Source organism: Protobothrops mucrosquamatus, unplaced genomic scaffold, assembly GCF_001527695.2.
Source record: "Protobothrops mucrosquamatus isolate PMUCROS unplaced genomic scaffold, P.Mucros_1.0 scaffold434, whole genome shotgun sequence".
Classification (NCBI taxonomy): domain Eukaryota; kingdom Metazoa; phylum Chordata; class Lepidosauria; order Squamata; family Viperidae; genus Protobothrops; species Protobothrops mucrosquamatus.
This window is the reverse complement of record NW_015386759.1, coordinates 259208-283150: the sequence shown is the minus strand read 5'-3', so window position 1 is coordinate 283150 and position 23943 is coordinate 259208. Positions and strand designations below refer to the sequence as shown.

Below are 23943 nucleotides of genomic sequence, written 5' to 3'. Positions count from 1 at the left end.
CCCACCCCCTTCTGCCAGAGACACTCAGATCTGTCCCACTCCTGCCCAGGCCCCCATAGACACCATTGATGCGAACAATGTAGAGCTGGCCATGCCCACCCAGTAGGCCACACCCACTCCCTCCATGTCCACCCAGTAGGCCACACCCACCCTGGCCACACCCACCCAGCCCCCCAAAGGCAACTACAATGCTGATGCGGCCCTCAATGAAATTGAGTTTGACACCCCTGACCTAGATGAACTTCACTCAAAAAGGTAAGCAGACTCACACCTGGCTACAGTTGAGCAACATCTGGAGAGCTGTCAGTTGCCTCCTCTGAGATGGCACAAGGCAAAAGGTTTGAATTTGTGAGCACCAGGGTTTCCTTTCTTTTCAGCCATCTTCTTGCTTCTTTTGTACGTTGTTTGCTTGAACCACACTTGCTTTACAAATATTTGGACTCTGGATCCCAGAGACAATAGATTTTCTGAAGTCTGTTAACACTTACCTCCCTCTGGTTTGTCACTTTCTGGTTTGGGGGCTTCTGTTTCTTCTTCCATCATGGCAGCCAAAGGCTAAAATGTAGGAAGGAAAATATATCAGGAAATATTTATTTGACGGTATTTACATGCCACCTCAATCAATAAACTTAGGACAGTGCACAAATAAAATACAATACTGACCAACTCCTATCCTTTACCTACACTAAACTTCAAACTTGAGACTAGATGATTGCCTAGGGCAGGGGTAGGCAACCTTGGCTCTTTTATGACTCGTGGGCTTCAACTCCCAGAATTCCTGAGCCAGCCAATTCAGTATTATAGGTTAATTCTGCATTCCACTGCCAGGAGTTTGACTCAGCCTTACATCCTTCCGAGGCCAATAAAATGAGAACCTAGACCAGGGATAGGCATCCTTGGCACTTTTATGACTTGTGGCTGGCTCAGGAATTCTGGGAGCTGAAGTCCACGAGTCATAAAAGAGCCAAGGTTGCCTACCCCTTGCCTAGGGGCACAGGCATATTAGAAATGAATGGTTTTGAACATATTCTGAAGTCACAGAAAGGTAGAACCCAAGGTTATCTATAGAAGCAATTTATTCCATAGTGCAGAGGTACTATGGAAAAGGTCTACCATAGAATGCACATCCTTTGTTTCTGAATACAATGATACAAGTTCAATGGTGCAGTAGAATGCAGAGTTCCCAGCATCAAGAGATTCTGGATGGCAGATTAGTGCCTTGTAACATGAACTTAAAGAGAGGAGGAGAGGAATCGTTGAATATTTTAAGTACTTTAAATGAAGGTGATGAAAATATAGCCTTCCAGATTTCACTGGGGTAAGACTCATGTCACTTGCCCAGCCAATATGAGTAATGGAGAGTTGTAGTCTAGAACTATCTGGAATGCTACATGTTGCCAATGTTAGCTTTAGAATTACTTCCATCTTCATCCATTATTCCAGCTCGGATAGCCCCTTATGCACCACCCTTTTGCACCACCTTATGCACCACCCCTTATGCACCACCTTATGCACCACCCCTTATGCACCACCCTTTTATGTTGTGATGTTTCATCACACTGGCTTCCTACATTTTTTTTGTTATCCTGCCCTTTCTTGCGCTCCTTGTTTGCCATGATGACACCTGACCGTAGGGTATCGAAGACAGGATCATTTCGGTTAGCTGTGAAATAAACCCAAAAAAGTTATAAAGGTTACAAAGATGTTTCTGAGGATGGGTGACCAAGAGCTAAAGTCCTACTGGATGGCTGACTTACCACCTGAGAGTTGTTGGGCACTGTACAACGGAGAGCTGTAAGCACGGCGGAAACCTGGAGGCTGAAGAGTAAAGATTATACACAGTCAAGAACATTGGAAAAAGGGGACCTATTTTTCTCCCAAATGATGGAGCTTGGTGACAGAGTCAGCTATTATCCTTGAAAAGAATCTCTAGCCTTAGTCTAATGCTTGTTTTATAAATAACACTATGTGGCAAACATTTTCATAAGATGCAAAAAGAATTCTTCTGCTGATTTATCAAAAATGCCAATGCTTCCAAAGCTTTGGCAGTAGCCTCTAAAGCCTTTCCTAAACTTGACACTTTATTATAGTTTTCAGGGCGATGGAAATGGGAAGTCATTAAATGCATGGAATATTAATTCATTGCGTGTATTCAGTAGAGTTTAATTTTATTTTTTCCCCTTTTCTAGGACAAAAATTATTGATGCCTACTTCTAGTCAACTTAAGTAGAGCAGCCCTGGGTATTTTATTCTTTTAGACTTAAGTGTTGCGCTTGAAAAAGATTTCTGCAATATGGAGACTACAGTATTGCGAAATCCCAAATTAGAAAGAGAAGAGCCCTGGTTGCAGCTGGTTTTTTTGTTTTGTTTTGTTTTTTTGCATCTCAATATTCAGGAATTATTGATTGGACCTGCTAAAGAGAAACTAATTGACTGGCTTCACCCATATGATCTGTGCTGTTGTTCTAAACTAAGAGTGTCTCAGTTATGTTTGTTCTCATTTATGTCATCTGATTCACTGTGATCCCTGACTGGCTAAGGTCACAGGAAAAAAATGGCACCTCAAATGACTGCCTATAATACTGGAAAAAAGGGGGGGGGGAGCTATTTTCCAATGGACCATTTGGCCTCCTCCAAATACGTGAAAAATGTTCATAGCTGAACGTTTAGTATAAAACTATTTATAAAGAATATGTTACTAGCGGCTTCAGCTTTTAATAATATACAAAAATACTGTGTAATTTGTTAGCTTACCCACTGCTCTCCTCCAATTCGGCAGTTAGGGAATTGTGGCTTCAATCTATCAAAGGCAATGCACTGAATCTACACTAAGAATTAGAATCCGTTTTTCAAAAAGTATGAAGTCCATTGTAGGACCAATAAGTGTACTTTTTCTCCCACAAGAATAATTTCCAGTTGAAAAATAATGTAATCCTTATATACACTGTAATGACTGCACATTTTTACTTTTTATTCTGGCACATAGAGAAGCAATGACATACATCTATTTGAGACAGCCACTTCCAGAGATCAATATTCAGATTGTGCATTATTTTATCCATGTAGAACAAGTGTAGCAAACTAGCTCTTAAATCAAGGTGCTCTACTTAACATTCTTGCAGCACCATAGACCCCAGGGTTGATTTGGATCAGGTACCAACAACAACACCGGATATAAATGCAAGAAAAAATGATGCAAGATAAAAATGGCAGCTCTTTCATGTAATCCAGGGGTAGTCAACCTTGGCTCTTTTATGACTCGTGGACTTCAATTCCCAGAATTCCTGAGCCAGCTTAGCTGGCTCAGGAATTCTGGGAGTTGAAGTCCACGAGTCATAAAAGAGCCAAGGTTGACTACCCCTGATGTAATCATTGAGAGACTTCAAGGCAAGCAGAGCTGATGAGTAAAGTTACAACGTACAAATTCATCCATTAATGCCACCACATACAAAACTGTTGTGGAGGAAAGAAGCTATGTTCTTGGCTCTTACCCAGGTTTGTTGTTTCTCACTTACTAGCAGCAGAGAGGCAGTTTGATATAGTGGTTAAGGTATCAGGTAAGGGACCATGAGTTCTAGTCCTGCCTTAGGCATGAAGCCAGTTGGGTGACATTGGGCCAATCCTTCTCTCTCGGCCTTAGGAAAGAAGCAAGAGCTAACCATTTCTGAAACTTTGCCAATAAAACTGCAGGAACTTTCCTAGGCAGTTGCCAGGAATCAAAACAGAAACACACACATACACACACACACACACACACACAAACCATAGCAGCGAGGAAACAGCAATCTGCTCCCCATGGTCAAGTTTTGGGAATGATTTCCTGGCATATTTACCGGGCACAGCCACTGAGATCAACTCTTCAGAAACTCAGTCATGTCCAGTAATAATCAGAGACTTCACAAATAGAGCATGGCTGAATAAAAGGCCTTATTGCAGGTAGAGCTGCAGTACACAGGAATCAAACCCCATGTCTAAGTGCATATCTAAATTCCAGGGTTAAATTTTAGGAGTTTCCTTCTCACTTTGTCTAGTCCACAGATTGTTGGCCATTCTTTTCCCAACCTTGAGCACCAGAGACACAAGTTCCATGCTCATGTAACAATTCTATCTGGCTTGAGATCTGTTGGTTTCTGTCATTCCGTTTTCCTAAATACAAACTTCGTGGGAAGGAACTAGCTCCGACTCAACCCAGACAGGAAAGACTGGCTATGGGATTTTGGCCCCCTAGAGCCCCCCCCCAGAGTACCATCTTTAACTCTGGACGGGGTGGCACTTTTCCAAACTGATTTGGTGTGAAATCCGGGGGCCTCCTGGATTCATAGCTTCTGCTTGAAGAGCAGGTGGCAGCAGTGGCTAGAGGGGCTTTTGCACAGAGTCATCCAGTGTACCAATTACACCCTTTCCTGGATCAGGAGGCCTTGCTCATGGTTACTCATGCTTTGGTCAGCTCCCAGAAACTTCCGCTGGTGCAGAACGTGGCAATGCACAGGGTGATGGGTGCGCCTAGGTCAGGGCTAGGTAACCTTGGCTATTTTATGACTCGTGGACTTCAACTCCCAGAATTCCTGAGCCAGCATGGCTCAGCTTGGAAACCTCTCCCTTTCCCCTCAGCATGGCTGGCTCAGGAATTCTGGGAGTTGAAGTCCACGAGTCATAAAAGAGCCAAGGTTGTCTACCCCTGCACTAGGTTTTTCCATGAAACACCTCTGTTGCGTGAGCTTCCAAATACTTTCTGGATGCAAATCAAGGTGCTAGTCATCACCTTTAAAGCCCTATATGGCACAGGGCCAGATTAACTGAAAAACCGCCTTTCTCTAAGCTCATCTACTTGTCTTACCAAATCAGATAAAGAGTATGCATACTCTTAATCCCTTCCCTTAAATATTGCCATCTGATGGGAGCTTGGAAGTATGCCTTCTCCACGGCAGCCGCTGCCAATGGAACACTCTTCCCTCTGAAATTTGGCAGGCTTCTATCCTCCTAGCCTTCTGTAAAGCACTGGACTTGATTTTTCCCACAAGCATCCTGATAAGACCAGGGGACTGAATATTGGAAATTTGACCTGGCATCATTTTTGTTTTTGTTTTTAATGCACTGAGTTTTTACTGTCTTAACATGGTTTTTTATGTTGTTTTCATTTTTGATTGGGAACTGTCCAAAGTTTTTTATAAGATAGGTCATCATATCAGTGTTTTAAATAAATAAATTCTTTTAAGTTTCTTATTGGTAGCCATCCTACAGACTTCATGATATAGATTTTGTTCAATCATCAAATACTATGGATCCAAAACCAAATTAAATGGCTTTTGTTTCCTCGTTCCTTTAAAAGACACTCTTGCAATATTCTCAGTTTTGCTAATTAAAATGTATTAACCTCAGCTACATATACCTGCTCCCAACCTGGATCCAGTGATAATAACACAAAAAACCAATTTCAGCTAATTATATTCTAGCTGTGCTCACCCAGTGTAGCCTGAAAAAGACAGGTTCTTGAGCATACCGCTTTTGTTATACTTTGATTAAAAAAAAATACTGAAAAAATCCTTCTGTTTTCAAAGTAGCATGCCTTTCTGGAAAAAAAAAGATTTTCTACATGTCTAATGGAGCAAGCAAAGAACCAGATAGCAATTGGCAGAGGGCAATTACATTCTGGGCACTGAGGCCCAGAAAAGGCACTTACTATTTTGCCAAAACAGCGCTGAAATTCCACATAACTTTGGCAGTGATGATGGATGTGAGTTTTGCAGTTCTTGCATTTCAAGCCATATTTGTTGTTGACTGCAAGGAAAGAAAAGCAATCAGTGGTATTATGGGGTAAGGTGTTCACACACACACACACACACACACATGATAACACCACAGCATGTCTTCTAATTGAGCCAGACAGAAGCCATTTAAAAACATTCAAAGAAGCCATTTGTCTCCCAGATGGAGGGGAAATTACTTTCAGGAAAGACTGTGGGATGAAACAACAGCATTCCCTAAATATGCTTCCTTTTGGCATTTTAAAATGTTCTGCCAGAAACCACAAGGATAAAATCTGTGTTTGTTCAGTTCTATCAGAAATGCAGCCTGGCGAATCATTTTGGCAACAAAGGATTTCTAGGGTTTTAGCTTGAGACGTCTTCCTGCTCCCCACCATGTCTTGGCCTCCTGGATAGAAAGGAGCCATACAGGTAGTCCTCGACTTACAACCACAATTGAGCCCAAAATTTCTGTTGCTAAGTGAAACATTTGTTAAGTGAATTTGGCCCCATGTTACAACTTTTCTTGCCACAGTTGTTAAGTGGATCACTGCAGTTAAGTTAGTGACAGGATTGTTATGTGAATCTGGCTTCCCCCCACTGACTTTGCTTGTCAGAAGATCGCAAAAGGGGATCACGTGACACTAGGGCACTGCAACAGTCATAAATATGAATCAGTTGCCAAGTGTCTGAATTTCGATTATGTGATCATGGGGATACTCCAACTGTCCGAAGTGTGAAAAACTTTTGCCAGTGCTATTGTAACTTGGAACAGTCACTAAACGAACAGTTGTAAGTCAAGGATTACCTGTAGAAGGCCCACTTGGTTGACCTATGACCTGGCTTGAGCAAATAAGATCTTCCAAGTATAGTGCTATAATTCCCACTATGCTCAGGCATCATGACCAATCCCCACACAAGCTGTGGATAACAAATGTTTCATACATTTTGTTATGATTCCTCGCCAGCCGGTGGATCCGGCAGCTGAGTCTGAGGAATCGGAGGAGGAGGAGGGGCCTGGAGTGACATTAGAGTCAGAGGAAGGCTCTGAGGAGCTCCAAGACTTACAGTCAGATGAGGAGCCGGGCCTCTCTACTCGCGCTCAGGCTGAGACACAGCTGTGCTGGGAGCCTGAGTTGGACAGTGATGAAGAACAGTAAATCCAGGATGCACGAAAGCGCAGGCAAGAGAAGCGAGTAGGACAGAGGAATGCAATGGGGCAGCTCCAAAGGCAAAGGAGAAGGCATTAGGAAGCCACGCCTTGGCTGAATTATAAAAGGGAAGGTGTGGGAGGTGTTGGTTGCCAAAGGCAACCGTTTGTGTTGAGGATTGAGTTTCTGCGAACTGTGTTTGTTTGCCTTGGACATTGACTCCGGTCTGTGTGAATAAATGGGGTTGATTTTTTCTTGCGGTTTCTGCCTGTTTGTTGGAAGAGGGGTTTCTCCTTGTGAGCATAACAAGGACTCACGTAGGCTGGGACAGAACACATTTATGGATTATACTATTGTTAATACTAGAGGTCCCCAATCTTTTGGGCACCAGGGACCAGTTCTGTGGAGAGAGGTTTTTCCACGGACCGGAGAGTGCATGGTTTTGTGTGCTGTCTGCATCCCACAGATGGGGCTTTGCTTGTTTGTGCGGACCGGTTGCTGGCATGCCACAGCCCGGTACTGGTCCACGGACTGGGGGTTGGGGACCCCTGGTTTATACCAACCTGGGGAATTCTGGTATAATATATTTCCATTTGTTCCTTGACTTTGATTCCTCGGATCTCTTTCCTGGCTCCTGATTCTCAGTTTCTGGCTCATTTTTGACAGCCAACTTCTCTTCGACCCTGACAAACTCATTTCTCTTTTACACATGGAGGGGAGGACTGACATGTGATTGCCTCCATCACAAATAGTTTGTCTCTGAGATCATCAGCATTTGCTCAGAAAAAGGAAGTAGGTTTGTTATAGACGAAAAGGCAGCCTGTGTTACTTTTTAAAATGGACTAATGGAATGCATACATCCTGACGATGTTTTGAAAGATACCTATTTATTTTTTTTACAAAAAGTTAAAAAAAAAACCAGAGATATCATCAGGCATACTTTTTCCCCCCTTTGGCTTGACTTGAGATGCACCTCTACGGGCAACCAACCTGGAGGCCGAAACAGTGGGTGATTTAAAAAAGCCGCTGCTTTCAGAACTGAACCGCGGATAAGAATTCAGGGATCAAGTGGGGCAAATATATCATAATGCAAATGAACCCACTTGTGTACTTGCATCAGAAACAATGGCAGAAGTGCCTGATTGCATTGTTTGCACACGGACATCATGATGCACCTGTCTAAAAGTACATTCTGCCATTCTTTCTAGAATGTTCCTCCACCGTTCATAGTTTGCTATGAAAGAGTGCTAGGGATTTTTCCGAATTTCAACATAGCTGCAGGAGATATAATTACCTACATTAAACTATTAAACAACAACCATGCACGATGCAAGTGAGCATGCACCATTCTCTTGTTTTCAACAGTTAGCTTATCATTTTGCCACGAGACATAAATCACAATCTGTATCTTCTCCTCCCTCCATTTGAGCAACTGCTCCAAATTATATGCCTGCTGGGACTATTCGCTTTCCAATATATTCCCGCCATCCCACTTTTGCGACTTTTTTTTCAGGCACGGTTCATGCATCTTTAATAACTGCATGACCTATAGAAACTCACGGACAATCATGCGGGCACAGACATCACAAAACTTAGGTTTCTTGAAGTAGTGATCCTTGAATTTGTGAGGTTTATCGTTAACTGGTCTTTCCGGCTCAGGTGGCAACTCAGGCTCTTCCTCCTCCTCCTCCACTTCCTCATAGTAGTAGATGGGTCCCCCTGAAGAGCTGACCAGCTCCCCGTTGGCTTGTGGCTCCTCTGTGGTAGGCTCCTCCTCCACGGGCTTGCGTTGGAAAAACTGCTTTAGCTTCTGCAACTGAGGGTCCAGGTTGGGATGGGGTAGAATGGGTGGGTGGGGCGGACAATCGGCATTTAATAGATGCCAACAAAGAACCTTGGCAACCAGTGGAGTTGGCATGCACGCACACTCCCAACTTGTCTAGCCCCAAAAGGCAAGGGAATGGAAGAGGGGTTCATGGTGAAAATGGAGACAAAAACCCCAATTCCTGCTTGTGGGAGAAAAAACTTCAAAGAAAATGCAAGCAAATGTCCAGTGTGAAGATACGAGAAGCAGCAGTGTTGCAACATGCATGGAGGCGCCACCACAAAGCTCATTAATTGCATGTAGCGGCCTTCTATTTCCGTATAAAGTAATGGTTAACAAGCTGAAGGCATGTAGTGGTGTGTAGTGTAGTAGTAGTCACCACCTTCCTATCCTTCTGCAAGATCCTGGAGACATGGCTCTGCCGGTTGGCTGGGGAGCAAATGGGGCAGTTCCGCGTTGGAGTTGGCTGCTAGATTGACGGCAGACTCCACCTCTCCCCACTTGTTCTCTGCTCTCCACCCATCCATCTTTTTTGGTTATCGTATTGATGTATTTATTCTCATCGTGTCCCTTTGTCATTGTTTGCTCTATTGCTCTATTGTTTTGTTTTTGTTTTGTTTACACAGCTTTTCATTTTTCTTTCTTTTTATTATGGTAAGCCATCTAAAGTAGTCCCACGGCGAGATATGTGGCAAATAAACTTAACAGATAAGTAAATAAATAAAAATAATCCTAGATGGGGAACAGCATGCCATGTGGAGTTTTCCATGTGATGGCACTTCAAGCAGGACTGGTAACCAAATAAATATTTGTAAGTTAGATATTTTTTTTCAATCAAACAATCAATGATTGTTAACCTACAATATAGTTAATATACTGGACTTTCCAGTCTTTACCTATATCAGGGGTCTTCAAACTTGGCCCTTTCATGACTTGTGGACTTCAATTCCCAGAATTCCTCAGCCAGTGTGCCTGGCTGAGGAATTCTGGGAGTTGAAGTCCACAAGTCATAAAAGGGCCAAGTTTGAAGACCCCTGACCTATATCATCCCAGTAAGTCATGAAAACCTCACAGAATCATTTACTCATTGATTAAGCCACCTGATTCCTAAATGATTCTGAGTCACTCACAACTAGAACCTAACATACTAAAAGAAACACAGCTAATCAGAAGAGCAATACACAAAAATGCTCATATTATACTTATGTCATGTTGCATATTAAGGAAGAGTTGTTGAAAGCAGACTTTAACTAGAGATTTCCAGACTAAGAGACTCTCTTGGCAGGGGTCAGACTCTTAAATTTAATGGACTATAACATTCTAGCTTTGTAATTAATTTAAGAAAACTGTTTACTGATTACAGACATGTATTTTATTTCCACTTTTCATTATACCTTCGCACAACCAAACTAACCTTTTACTCCCAGGCCTATGGCTTAAACTGACTCACATTGATTAATCAATGAGAGGTTGTGCTTGCTAATTTATTCTATTGGCAAAGCTTTCATAATATACTTTGAGCCTAATGCTGCATGTAGATGTACACTATCTCAACAGTTGAATTGCTAGGGAAGGGCATTTGTCCCCTTTGATGAGAATAAAAAAGCTTGTTTTGCTTAACTTAATCCACAGGAAACACGCAATGCCCATTTCACTCTAGCTATTTACATCCCACTTCCAAGATGTATATATTAATAGCGGAAGTCAATTATCCACAACATTAATTGGTTAATCCATCAGATCATATGGAACAATATCAGTGTCAGTAACCCATCCTCCTGCTTTATCCATTAGACCAGCTTTTATTAGAGAGATGTCCATGACTTACATATTTTTAATTGAATACATAATACATACACCGTACAGGTAATCCTTGATTTACAACCGTTCATTTAGTGACTGTTTTAAAGTTACAACAGCACTGGAAAAAAAGTGATTTATGACCATTTTTCACACTGAAGACCATTACAGCATTCCCACGGTCACGGGATCAAAATTCAGACACTTAGCAACTGACTCATAGTTATGACCGTTGCAGTGTCCTGGGGGGGGGGTCACGTGATCCCCTTTTGCACCCTTCTGACAAACAAAGTCAATGGGGGGAAGCCAGAGTCACTTAACAACCGTGTTACTAACTTAAAAGTTGCAGCGATTTTACTTAACAACTGTGGCAAGAAATTTGTAAAAAAGAGGGCAAAATTCAGCTCGCCACTCTCTCGCTTAGTAACAGAAATTTTGGTCTCAGTTCTGGTCGTAAGTCGAGGAGTGCCTGTATAGACTGGGAAAACACTAAGAAAGGCAGACAGTCTAACTGAGGACAGAGGGTCAGCTTCTGAATAATTCTTCAAGTTCGTTACGTTCTTTACAGAGGCAGTGAGAGGGGGAGCTGGCTCACCCCACCTGAGAAAGCAAACGGCAGTAAGTCCTCATTGCAGCGCACATTTGTACTGTGTGTACCCCTACCGTGCTACCAATCTCTAAGCCAGTGGTTCTCAACCTGTGGGTTGGGACCCCAATTGGGGTCGATCAACCATTTCATGGGGGTCGCCAAGCAAGGCTGTCCGCCATTTTTTTTGTCTGCCATTTTTTTTGTCAGCCATTTTTTTCCCCCTTTTCCAGCGGGTGCCTTACCTCCCTTGGGCTGGGCCAGCTGGTGGTCGGCCTGCTCCGTCTCTGCCGCTTGCCAGCTACGCCTCGGCCGGCGCAGGGGGTGGAACCACGCATGCGCGGCGCTCCCGGGCAGGGAAAGTCCTCGACTTACGACCGGTTGGGTAGTCCTCGACCTACGACCGGTTTAATCCTCGACTTACGACCGGTTTAGTCCTCAACTTACGACCGGTTTAGTCCTTGACTTACGACCGGTTGGGGTCGTGGCATTAAAAAGGTTGAGAACCACTGCTCTAAGCTATTGGTACAGTAACTTATTTCTACAAGGGTGATGGTCATCTTGACCCTGAGCACAGCGATCTGCGTTAAGATCTGAGGCAGGAGGATGGCTTACTGGCTCAGATATTGCTTTTACACCGAGCTGGGCATTCAAAGCAGCAGAGAAGATAGGATTCCTGGGAAAGGAACAAGTTGAAAATTCCAGAGTCAGCAAGGAGAAAGCAATGGATGACATGCAGCCCATCTCCTAAGGCTAAGGGTCTGATAATATACGCTTCAGGGGGAAAGCAGCCAATCATTCGCCCGCATGCATTTATTTATTCACACTCAGGGTCTCCTGAGATCCTGAAATCGGGCAATTGAATGAAATGTGGAAATTCTTGCAGCGTTGATGCTCTTGCAGCAGGCTTCCGGCAACAGAGAACATACGATTACCCAACACACAACAACACTCTGGGCTCTGTCCAGCATTTTTCAGAACAAAAAATTAGAGTGCAGATCCCGCACAAAGCAAATAGCTTTCTGTATGCCTGAGTGGTATTTCCATCTGTGTTACTCTGCAGGTTGTCCTGACTGGAATGAAGGGACGTCATTTTCCTATGTTCTCTCTTTCAAAGTTTCCATATGGTTAAGAACTGCACCCCTTGCCAATGCTCACTTCCATTTCAGCCCTCAATTCCTCTGTCTAGGAAACGCTAGGCAAACTTATGGCAAAACAAGAAGATTCCACTTTCTTCTGCTAAGGTGAGATTTCCGGCACTGTATATGCATAGCACATTAAACCATGCTGTGTTTAACCGCCGAATAAATAGCAAAGGGCTGGATTTGCAAATCTTACTAAGTCAGAAACCCATCAAAATACATTTTGGTTTAGTGAAATGTATGAATCAGGTCACAGATTTGCCTTCAGCACTTTCCACTTCAGGTCTGACTGCTTATATCACTTCAAATTCAGGTTTCCAAAGTCCTACTAATTCGATCTTCTAACTGAGGTCTGCAGGAAAAGAGGGCCTGTACGTCAATCAATCCATCAGAATAGAGCTGGAAGGTCTTCTACTCCAACTCCCTGTTCAAGCAGGAGACCCTATACAAATGCCTTCAGTTCCACTCTCACCCCATGGTCAGTGGCAATTGCCCTATACCAGGGGTAGGCAACCTTGGCTCTTTTATGATTCGTGGACTTCAACTCCCAGAATTCCTGAGCCAGCATGGCTCAGCTTGGAAACCTCTCCCTTTCCCCTCAGCATGGCTGGCTCAGGAATTCTGGGAGTTGAAGTCCACGAGTCATAAAAGAGCCAAGGTTGCCTACCTCTGCCCTATACAGTCATAATAGCTTGCGATATTTTGAGCTTACCAACCTGTTACCAGGGAAATGACAGGTTTTACCTTAACTGAAGACCCAAGGCATGTAACAAGAATGAGTTACACTATCTACCCAGCACAGTTATTGCTCAATGAACAGAGTGACAAAAAGAGACTCTCAGTCCCTTGTACAAATCTGACTCATACAATTAATTCACTGGTTGGGCATTGGGCAAACCATTTTTAGCTTTTACCAACCCTTACCTATAAATAAAGGTATCAGAATAATGGTCTGACTTAAAGGACTTATTTTAAGCATTGTGGGGGTTGTGCATGAAGCACTTTCTCAAAATTGTTTATGAATATTATGGATACAGGTGTCAAGTATGTGGTCTAGTGGTTAAAGTATCAGGCTAGAAAATAGGAGAGTGTGAGTTCTACTCCTGCCTTAGGCGTGAAAGCTGGCTGGGTGACTTTGGGTCAGTCACTCTCTCTCAGCCCAACCCATCTCGCACGGTTGTCGATGTGGGAGAAACAGGAGGAAGAGAATATTAGGTATGTTCCCCACCTTGAGTGACTTATAAAAATAATAAAGGCAGGGAAAAAAGATCTTTAAAAAAATAGAAAGGCAAAAAGATTAGTTTGCCAAAGATACTTCCAATGGAAACCCACATTTTATAGACTTGACTCTTAATTATTTTCAATTCATAGTCCTGTTGTTGAATAAATGTTTTATTATTATCAGTTGGGGAACAGTTCTATAAAGTGGAATATTATTGCTCCGATTCCATTGATGTGGAATGCAGATTAAAAATTACCCAGTTGCCAAAAACTGCATTGTGATGTCGCTATCTGAAATCAGGAACTTTTTTTACAAGTATCTAAGATCTGCTATAGACCAGTGAAAGTGCTTTAAGTTATTTTACCACTGTGAGTTTGGCATCTTAATTAAGTAAATGGACGCAACACTAAATTACTATTTGACCTAGCAAAATAATATGTCACTTGATAGTTGGAACACCTATCAGAATATGACAGATGGGGAAAAAAAGCACGAGAAACAGAAGCAATTTCAATTTGGAGAAAGGCAGAGTTCGGACCGATGAGTTTAGCTGGATTAGAAGCAGTTGGTGGAGTTACACTCAATTTTAGACCTGCATCCTGATTTGCTGGGTTTCTGTTTATTATTTTAAATGCAGGAGCTGAACAGGATGCACAGGTAAGAATATAAATTAATCACCAATTACCATGGGTCATAGGCTTATTTGGTAATACCATAGGTTTATTTAATCCAGCAGTTAATAGTGGCTTCATATATTACACACCTCACTGACAAGAATGTGTGTATCCACATATAACAACTCACTTTTCTAGTATTTGTACTTCCATGCTAATGTCCAGAACTCACAGAAAGAAATCATGCCTTTATCCAAAAGCTAGTTTATCTTTCCACATGAAATTCCTTTTAGATAAGCTTGCTAAACGTCTTTGTAATACCAAAACTTATCCATTCTCTGCAATTTTCAGGAATTCCACGAACCTTTAAAAGATTGCAGCAATTATGCAGCTTAAATATTTTTGAACGCTTCACTGGGACAGTTATCCCCCAGTACAGAAATCTGATCTCCTTTTTGCAAAGTTCCACGATGCTATGCAGTTTTCAACCAGGTTGCAATTTCATTCCTAGATGTAATTTTGCCGCTTAAATAGGATTTGGAAGTATGCTTCTTGAACAGCAGGTTTCCATATGTATCCACAATCCTTTTTTTTTTTTAAAAAGCAAAGGGAATCCTAAAGTTTATACTGGCAAAACAATACTGGCACTTGGATTTGAAAGACCACCATATAGAAGTGGGACAAACATTTGCTCTAGTCCTAGAGATAGGGTTAGATCTGATGAGCTACTTGATGACAATAATTTTTTGATGGCAAGAAGATTTTGAAAGTGAAACCAATTATCTTGATAGGAGTGGATTTTTCCCCACTGAAGATCTTCCAACTGGAGAGGAACTTAGGATAAAGCTTTGGCTTTATTAAGTCATTTTAGGAGCTTGATAATGGGGTCTTCAAAACCTTCTGCAATTGAACTAAACTATTAATTTACTCCCATGGATGTTTTTATTTGGTACAGTGGGGTTATATCAGAATTTGTGTTCTCGTAAGCAAGGTTGTGTGGAAGAACTGTGGTTTGCATAGAACAGGGGTAGGCAACCTGGACTCTTTTATGACTCCTGGACTTCAACTCCCAGAATTCCTGAGCCAGCATGGCTGGCTCAGGAATTCTGGGAGTTGAAGTCCACGAGTCATAAAAGAACCCAGGTTGCCTACCCCTGGCATAGAAGATAAGAAAAATCCTTAGAGTGTCAGTGCTGCTGCATCATTCCATTACAGATTGCTCTGTCAGGCGCCTTCCCTTTTACCTCTACTTGAAAATTATGAATGATATTATTAACACATTATCAACAACTTGTTTTTCATAGCATATTGACCGCTGTTCAAGAAAATACGTCCTCAAAAATCCCATTGGGCAAGTCTTATGCTGGATCACAGAAGAAAGAACTTTGCTAAATTTGAGGCTGGACAAGTGGGACCAATGGCAGCAACTTTAACCTTTGGCAGAAATAATGGTAAGGTAGCTTCTCCAGTGATGAAACACAATGCGTTAATTGAAAGAAATGTGTTCCTGGTGAACACCATAGATGTGGTTTAGGATAGGCTATGGCCTTACTCCAAAGGATGGGATTGGTTGCAGCGATCATGGCCAAAGGCTGTCATGAAAAGGTTCTGGCATCATCGGACTTTCTGAATAACCATATCTCTCCAGAGCAGATTTTCAACCTTGTGCCTTCCAAATGTACTTAGACTACAACTCCCAGACTTCTCAGCCAATAATTCAAAATATCCAGAGGACAGGAGGTTGGAAAAGACTCCAGAAAGACCCTGTGGCTGATGGTGGACGAATTAGGAGATAGGATTTGCACCCTTACCCTCCAAAAATAACCCATAACACTTACCCCTTCTGGAGATTTCCCCCTTATAGATGTGGGTGAAGCTGATGGCTCAAGAATCTCTTTTTCTGTCATACTGCACACACATACACACACAAAGAGAACAGATGCAAAGATAAAAGGCAAACATAGAAGAAAAGTCGGTGTTTTATCTGGTTGGGTCGTGATACTAGTTCAAAGTATATCTCCAATACTTTTGATATACTGGCAATAGCAGTCTATAATTCCTCACTGTGAGGAAATGGATGCTTAAATGTCAAACTTACAGGCCTGTTTGAAAATGCACATTGGATTTAAACCTAACTCAGGTTTATCCCCAGAATGCAATCTCAGCATCATCGCCTAACCATATACCTAAAAAACACACCTATAAAAATAGTTTTGAACACATGGAAGAATAGCTTTCATTCCAATAACTATTGCCCTCTTTTAACTGATACAATAAAGATGATACAGAATTCATCAGACCAAAAGGGAATTTAATAAGACGTCAAATCTATACAATCATGAGCATTTTGTTGCATCATTTTAAATGCAAATGGGAATGGGAAAACAAATTACCACTGCCTATGGACAATTACTGTCTTACTAATCTACGTAACATTTTCCTTTTGACAGCAGAGCAAAATGCCACCCCGGCTCAGTTTTATCCATTTTATTTTTCATTATTTCAAAAGCCTTTTCCCGATACCCACTTTTGAAGCTGAATGCAGAGTTAACTGGATCCACACATATTTAGCCTTCCAAATAACTTCTTCACTGCATCTATTATCTATTATCTTTAATAAAGCAGTCTGCCACAGTTCTATCCAAAATAAATGCCTTGTCTCTAATTATATGGAGAAGTTCTAAAGTATGAGCGATGTAGGTTTATGAATGGAGGGGAAATCTTACTCTATGATGAGTAATCAATACGGTATTCACAAATGATTAAGGAGATGCTCTATCTGTTCCAAGGTCATTTCCCAACTAGTGATTCATAATATTATCTAGAGTCAGTCTACCATCAACGTGCCAAAATAATAGCAGCAACAATAGGCTTTATATCATTTCATTGATAGATGACCTATTAAGATGCTATAAGTCGTTACTGGGGAAGAGAATTTCAGTTCTATTCCCTTTAGGATGAAGTGACATAATCATCTCTACTTAGCCCAGCAGTATTCACTCTGACTGGTTTTCTTGTCCACAGTAGGAAATGGTGGGGTGAACTAGAGATCCATTACATGCAGAATATCTGTTCTCTCCATAAGCTCCAGTTCCTCCTCTTTCATTGGAGAAATTAAACCATTTTTTGGAAAGGAAATATGTAAAAAAAAAGATTGAGATTGGTTGGAATATCTCTGGCAGCAAATATGACAGTATCTTGTTGAGCTTTAAGAAGTTTATGATGACATAAACTTTACTGCAACTACAGCCTACTTCATTTAATGCATGGAGGATTACCTTGAGATAGGAATATAAAGGTATCCATCTGGCTGCCTTTTTATGCATGACCAGCTGTTCCCCATATTAACTTATGGCTATGAGGTTGTTTTTTTTTTTTTTAAAGAGACTTGAGATACTGTCCTGAAACCCAATAGTTGATACCCAATTTAGCAGCTATCAGTTGGGAACCATTTTCATGGAAATGCTCGCCTCCCTGCCTGCTACGGTGCAGAGGGAAGTGAGGATATGACAATGAACGTTCTTTCCAGGCTCAGCTAGCAAATTAAGGAGAGAGAAAGCTAAATCTTTTTTTTTCCTTCATGCACTAACCAAATGTAAACTACCGAATGCTCCAAAAGCTTTGCTTTAGCCTCCAGAGCTTCTCTAAAATCTGGTACAAAATTTAAATTGCTAACAAGACAAAAGGGAAACATTATTAAAAGCATGAGGAGTTAACCATCGCAATGGTATTTAGCTAGCTATGGAAATTAAATCAAACTTAACTTTCCATCTTTGTATGGCCAAACACTAGAACTTTTTGGAGTCTAATCTCTGCCCAGCTTGCCACTCAAAGGCTAAGATATCCCTTGGCACGCCCCAAAAGGTCATATTTCTCTGCCAATCCTTTGTGTGCATGGAGTTGCAATGCTCGTCTCTAAAAGTCAGTTGCAGTTCTAAATCTTCAACCTAACTCTATTACTTGCAGAAAACAGGATCCAAACCAATCTAGTAAGGAGAGATGGGCAGTAAAATATTTTTGAAGCGAAAGGTTAGTTTTCAGAGCTTCTTGATTCTGATTTGTCGAGATAAGTGGTTTTACTCAAATGGAAAGGGGCAATTTATTCAAGCGGTATTTCTCAATTTTTTTTTTGCAAATTAGAGCAGCCCATTCAGGCTTTCAATCCTGCAAGCCCATTGTGAAAGGTTTGACTAATTCTGGCCAGTACTGCCTCCCCCAGAAGAGGAAAAACATGTCTTGCATGTATCTAGCAAGGAATGAAGAATTCATCTTTTCGATACTTTTAGAAAAACATGAAGGAAGGACCACAGCTTAGGTCAGTGGCTCCCAACCTTTTCTTTACCCCGCACCCCTAGAACGCTTCTGATATATTCTCGCACCCCTTACACAAGTTCAAAATAATGGCAATGAATTATGCATATACACCATCATTTTGAAAACCCAAGTTTTTGCACCCCCTGGAATATTGTCTCGCACCCCCAGTTGGGAACCCCTGGCTTAAAGTATTGCTGGAAAGATAGCCGGCAGTCTTCTTTTCTATATCAAAGTGCTGGAAGCCAACAACATCCAGAAGCTCCATCTGATGAATTATTTGGCTGGGAATGATGGAAATTGCAGTCCCAACATATTTGGAATGTGCCAGGTTAGAGAAAAAACTGTCCTAGGCACATAGTAGTAGTGACAGGAAAATCTCCTTGGCATACAATCTGTTTTTTCCCCACACTCACTTTACACAGTGTACAAAGACACAGGAGGAAAAAAGCACTTATAGACTGGGCATTAGCTGTGGGTAAATAGCACCAAGGTTAGGTTTTAGCTTAAAACCCATTAGAAATAAGTGGAAACCAACTATAAAACTGAATGTACATTATTCAATCAAAGTAAATGTTATATTCAAATTAGACATGGTCCTTGTCAAAACTGATTGAAGCCTGGCTTCTAAAAATGACTGAAATTGGGACTGCTTTCAGGCTGAATCAGTCTTTCGAAAATCCATCACCATCTATCCTCTTTGCAAATAGGGTGTTTTGTTCCAAGCAAGGAACAACCTCAGAGCATTATTTTTTCATTCTACTATAGCTCAGGAGAAAAGTAAATGCAATCATTTCCTTTCACAGGATTTAGAGCAAATATTAGTTCTATGTTGTGTTATCATACGGTGTTTGCCTTCCACTGCTAACTACAGGATGGGAAAAAGCAAAATACTATTTAGAGAATTGGCTCGCTCTCTCTTTTTTCCCCCCTAGGAAGGATGTATTTTCAGCCAATCTCTCAGGTTGTACATAGACCCCCTAATTACCACTTATCTAGGAACTTTGCCAGTTAGTACAGATTAGTTATCACTGATTAATTATTCAGAGGTGCTACTGTAAGTTCAGCTGGTAAAATGGCAGACTACGGCATGGATGAAAAAGAGATGACAATTCAAGTTACACACTGCGAATACACGCCTATTTTTAAAATCCATTCTAAAGAGCGTTTTCTTACTAACCGCAAGAATCATAACACAAAAGACACACTTATGTTATAGATTTATGGTGGAAATAAGTGCCATGGCTCCTCTTGCTAAGAATCTTAGGAACTGTAGTTTGATTAGATTCCTGAGAAAGCATGACTGCTAAAACACCCTTAAATCTATAATGAAATCTCCACAAAGGGACTTCCAGGATGGAGTTTATGGGATCAAGTACGGCAGCCAAAATTCAAAGATAGAGCTCTTTTATTTCCCTGCCCTACTGCTCTTCCTAAAGGCAAGTATGGAAAGGAGCAATTCATTATGATTAAAGAAAATCAAAGGAAATATCAATTCTTGGAAAGCAGTTATATCTCATACCAGACCAGAAATACGTTATTCTGCAGTTAGTGCCTGGTAAAAATCAGATTAGATACAGCACTGAAGGGGTAGAAGCTAACTGTTTCTTGCATATCAGCTAGGAATCTCTGTGTCTCATTTCTAGGCAATTAGAGACATATTTATTTATTTATTATTCCAATCTATTTTGATTACCCAGGAAAAAAGGAAAAGGCAATTTGTACGCACTCAGAGGTTATCTACCCTTAGTATTCCTGTAGGCCATGATTGTCCGACCTTTTGGCTTGCCCAGGCTGCATTGAATAAAGAAGAATTGTCTTGGGCCAAATCTATATAAATAAAAATGTAAATGTTCGTTTGTTCAAAATCTTAAATCTCCGAAAGTTCTTCACTGATTGCTTTGAAATTTTGACACAACGTTGCATTCGAATACGCGTGTGTTTTTATATACCTACTATTATATAGATGTCACACCTGTGACAGGTAAAACATGCTTTTTTTGAAAAACAGCGCCATCTGTTGGACGTAAAAGCAACACACGCTAGCATTGTGAAATTAAACATATTACAAACGTGCGCTTTCTCTTTTCTTTCTTTTTCATTTAACCAGACTGAGCCATAGCAATGCGTGGCTGGGTACAGCTAGTATAAAATATAGAATAGAATTAAGGTATATAAATAACAAACTTCCTTTATTTTTTTTAATAATTTTTATTATCTTCTGGGGCCACATTACGAACTGTCCAGGGCCACATGCAGCCATGGGACACAGGCTGAATTTAGGCGTCACACATCTGGCTTGAAATATCTTAATTAATACTAAGGGCAAATACCACAGAATTCCCTTCCCCCCGCCCTGCCCTCTGGAAATACATCCGGTCATCTACTTTCCCCCCATATCCCAAAGGGCTATTGCTTATCAGTACCAGGAGGGAGCCCCCATTATCAAACAAGGAGGGGGTGGGAAATGCCATTTTTTCCCCTTTCCTCTGATCCTCACATTATCACCTCAACTTTTATGACAAGATTAGGGAGTGGCCATTCCCAAGCCCAGCTCATACCTGCCATCAGCCATGTTAGTTCAGCTACTCAGTGGGAAAACATTGGGGCTTTCCAATGCATCTCTATATCTCCAAAATTTCTGATTGCTCCCAAAATGGACAGAAAGCCCTCTGCAATGGCCTTGGCAGCCCAGGCCTTCCCCCAATACCTACGGCTTTTGTCATGTTTTGCTGAACATCCACTCAGACATTGCCATGAGTTCCAATCCAGGGCTGTATGGAGAATGAACCTGCCTCCAGCACTGACGGTCCAAATTCTGCTCAAAGTTTAGCTTCTCCCCTTTCCATTCTGGACCTGTGGCGTCCCCCGCAGTAAATCATTGCTCACATTTCAAGCTAGGAAGTAGACCCTTTTATCTTGCCTCCTGGAAGCTGCAAAGGGCCACAGATTGAAACCTCAATCCCATTCCTTCTCAGAATGAGATTTGTTGAGCTGGTAACAGGTGCCAAACTCTTCGCTGCAGAACTGAAACATCCGGAAAAAACAAGTCTGGCAAAAATGAAGTGTTAGGCCAGAAGCTCAAATTACAAGTTACAGTATACAAGGACTCCCACAATATTCCCTGGTTTACAGGCAGTCATAAAACACCATGCTTCTGTTGTGATACCAACCCCTCTCCAGATCCTCTAGAATTCAGCCATTTTTGACCTCCATAAATTGGACAGATACACATACAAATACATGTCTCAAATACAGAAAGCTTAAAGGAGGAGAAACAACAAGCCACATTTTCACAGATGACGCTTTACTCTTTAGCTTTGCAATTCTCAGAATAACAGAAAATTAACTTTGTATCCCTGGGGGGGGGGAAAGAATAACTTATAAAGAATGAAACTAGAAAGGTGGTGGTGGGGGGGAGAAATACTTACTTTCTAAAAGAAAGGAGGTACTCCTGTTAATGGTATCTTTCCCAAACTGTCCCAAACTCCGCTCTCTTCTCTTCTCCCCAACAGATCTTTTACAGATCTGCCAAAGATAAATTCAATTTTCCTTTTGGGGCTCAAGATGTAAACGCTTCGGTTGTTCCCAGCCGCAGTGACAGGGCAAGAAAGGAACGAACAGCTGCCCTCCATAGGCAGGCTGACACAGAGAAATCTGAGCCTGAATTTGGATATGAGTTGCTGGCCAAAAAAAGGGCCAAAGGAGGTGATAGCCGATCAGATCCGCCCAGCCCTTGGAAGACCTGGAAGGGCTGAGAATTGCTCCAAAATGGCCCGGAGACGGGTTGCGTTGCCCAAGAGGAGAAAAAAATTCTGACTGTTTAGTCCTGCAAAAGTTTGCACTCCTCAGGATGTCTCAAGTTGAGACTTCTCATCGGTGTAAGTTGCTTGCTGAAAGTTAGATAAAACATGGGCTTGATTTTTCATCTCCCCCTCTCTGGACTGCAGATTTTTTCATACAAGCACCTAGTACAGCGGTTCTCAACCTATGGGTCACGACCCCATTTGGGGCCGATCGACCATTTCACGGGGGTCGCCAAGCAAGGCTGTCCGCCATTTTTTTCCCCTTTTCCGGCGGGTGCCTTACCTCCCTTGGGCTGGGCCAGCTGGTGGTCGGCCTGCTCCGTCTCTGCCGCTTGCCAGCTACGCCTTGGCCGGCGCAGGGGGCGGAACCACGCATGCGCGGCGCTCCCGGGCAGGGAAAGTCCTCGACTTACGACTGGTTGGGTAGTCCTCGACTTACGACCGGTTTAGTCCTCGACTTACGACCGGTTGGGGGTCACGGCATTAAAAAGGTTGAGAACCACTGACCTAGTAGCAACATTATAACATTATAAAACCCACCCCACCCCTCACCCCCACTTCCCATATCTTCTGAACTGCCCGTTTCCAAACTGGAAATAAAACCTCTTTCTTTTTTTTCTTTTCTTTTTTGGCCAAATTGCCTCTTTAGAAGTTGGATCCAAGGTATGACAGCAGAAATCCCAGCTTCTCTTGAACAGCAAGATGATTTGGTTAGCCAATGCAGTTTCACGGTTAAGTGATCGACTGGCCGAGAGGAGAGCTGGGTTCTAGTCCACCCTTGGCCATCAAAGCTCATTGGGTGATTTTTGGCCAGTTATTCAGCCTTCACCTACCTCCCAGGATGCTTGTTGCAAGGGAAATGGAAATGGAAGGAAGTAGTGCTTCCATTGTTTATCCAGTGGATAAACAATAAATAAATAAAATTACAGTCAAGCTCCTTTACAGGGTTGTTGTTAGAAGAGAAAGCACTAAATACACCCCTTTGAGCTGAATAAAAGGTAGAATATAAATCGAATAAATCAATAAATAAAAAAAACCAGAGGACTGAGGCACAATTTTTCTCCAACAAACTTGACCTATTGTACATGCCTGCCATTTCAAGTTATATTCAAATCTCAGAAAATGAATGGTGTCCATAAGAAGCTTATAGCAGAAAAAGTAGTTATTCGCTTAGAGATGGACTAGCAGTCGTTGCAGCTGAAATCAAATAAATCTGGAAAGTCCTAGCCTGAAGCAAGGAACTGAATGTATCTGGCCTCTCAGTGGGTTCATTAATGTAACACATCAAGACTAAAGCTTATTATTTTGTAAAGCACCACACAGATTGCTCTTTACAGCACAAATGGGAGATTTAATACAATAATGGGGCGATGCTGCAGTTTGCCTCTTTTTTTGCCATTTGGACAATGGTTAATTCTGCTTTGCCAATTCCAGGATTCACACTAGTTTCAGTGAATTTCCAAACTCATAATGCTAGGAAATAGTTGGGAGTGCCAGTGAATTTTTTTCTTCTGGTCACTAAAAAATGGACCTAACAAGGAACAAAAACTTGTTTCCCCAAAAGCCACCTAGCTGGAAGCTGAGGCTTAAGACTTTTTCCTGTTACTTTATTTGCATGCCGCTCAGAGTCACTTTCATGAAATCAGTGGCTATGTACCTTGTGTAAACAAGCAAGCAACCATTTCTTGTTGGTACTGTTAATGTGGAGTGTTTTTCCACCCCTGCAATTAGTTGCGAGTCTC

General features: G+C 41.8%; 1 protein-coding gene across 1 annotated transcript in view; it reads right to left on the bottom strand.

Annotated features, from left to right (window-relative positions):
- The window catches only part of STAC3 (SH3 and cysteine rich domain 3), a 32584-nt gene extending 10597 nt beyond the window's left edge, over positions 1-21987 (bottom strand). Inside the window, 7 exon segments of the mRNA XM_015816353.1 lie at positions 489-555; positions 1572-1663; positions 1758-1818; positions 5681-5778; positions 8456-8711; positions 15923-15992; positions 21827-21987. Coding sequence (XP_015671839.1) covers positions 489-555; positions 1572-1663; positions 1758-1818; positions 5681-5778; positions 8456-8711; positions 15923-15991 — 643 coding nt within the window. The 5' untranslated portion in view covers position 15992; positions 21827-21987.
- Between the last annotated feature and the right edge of the window lie 1956 nt (positions 21988-23943).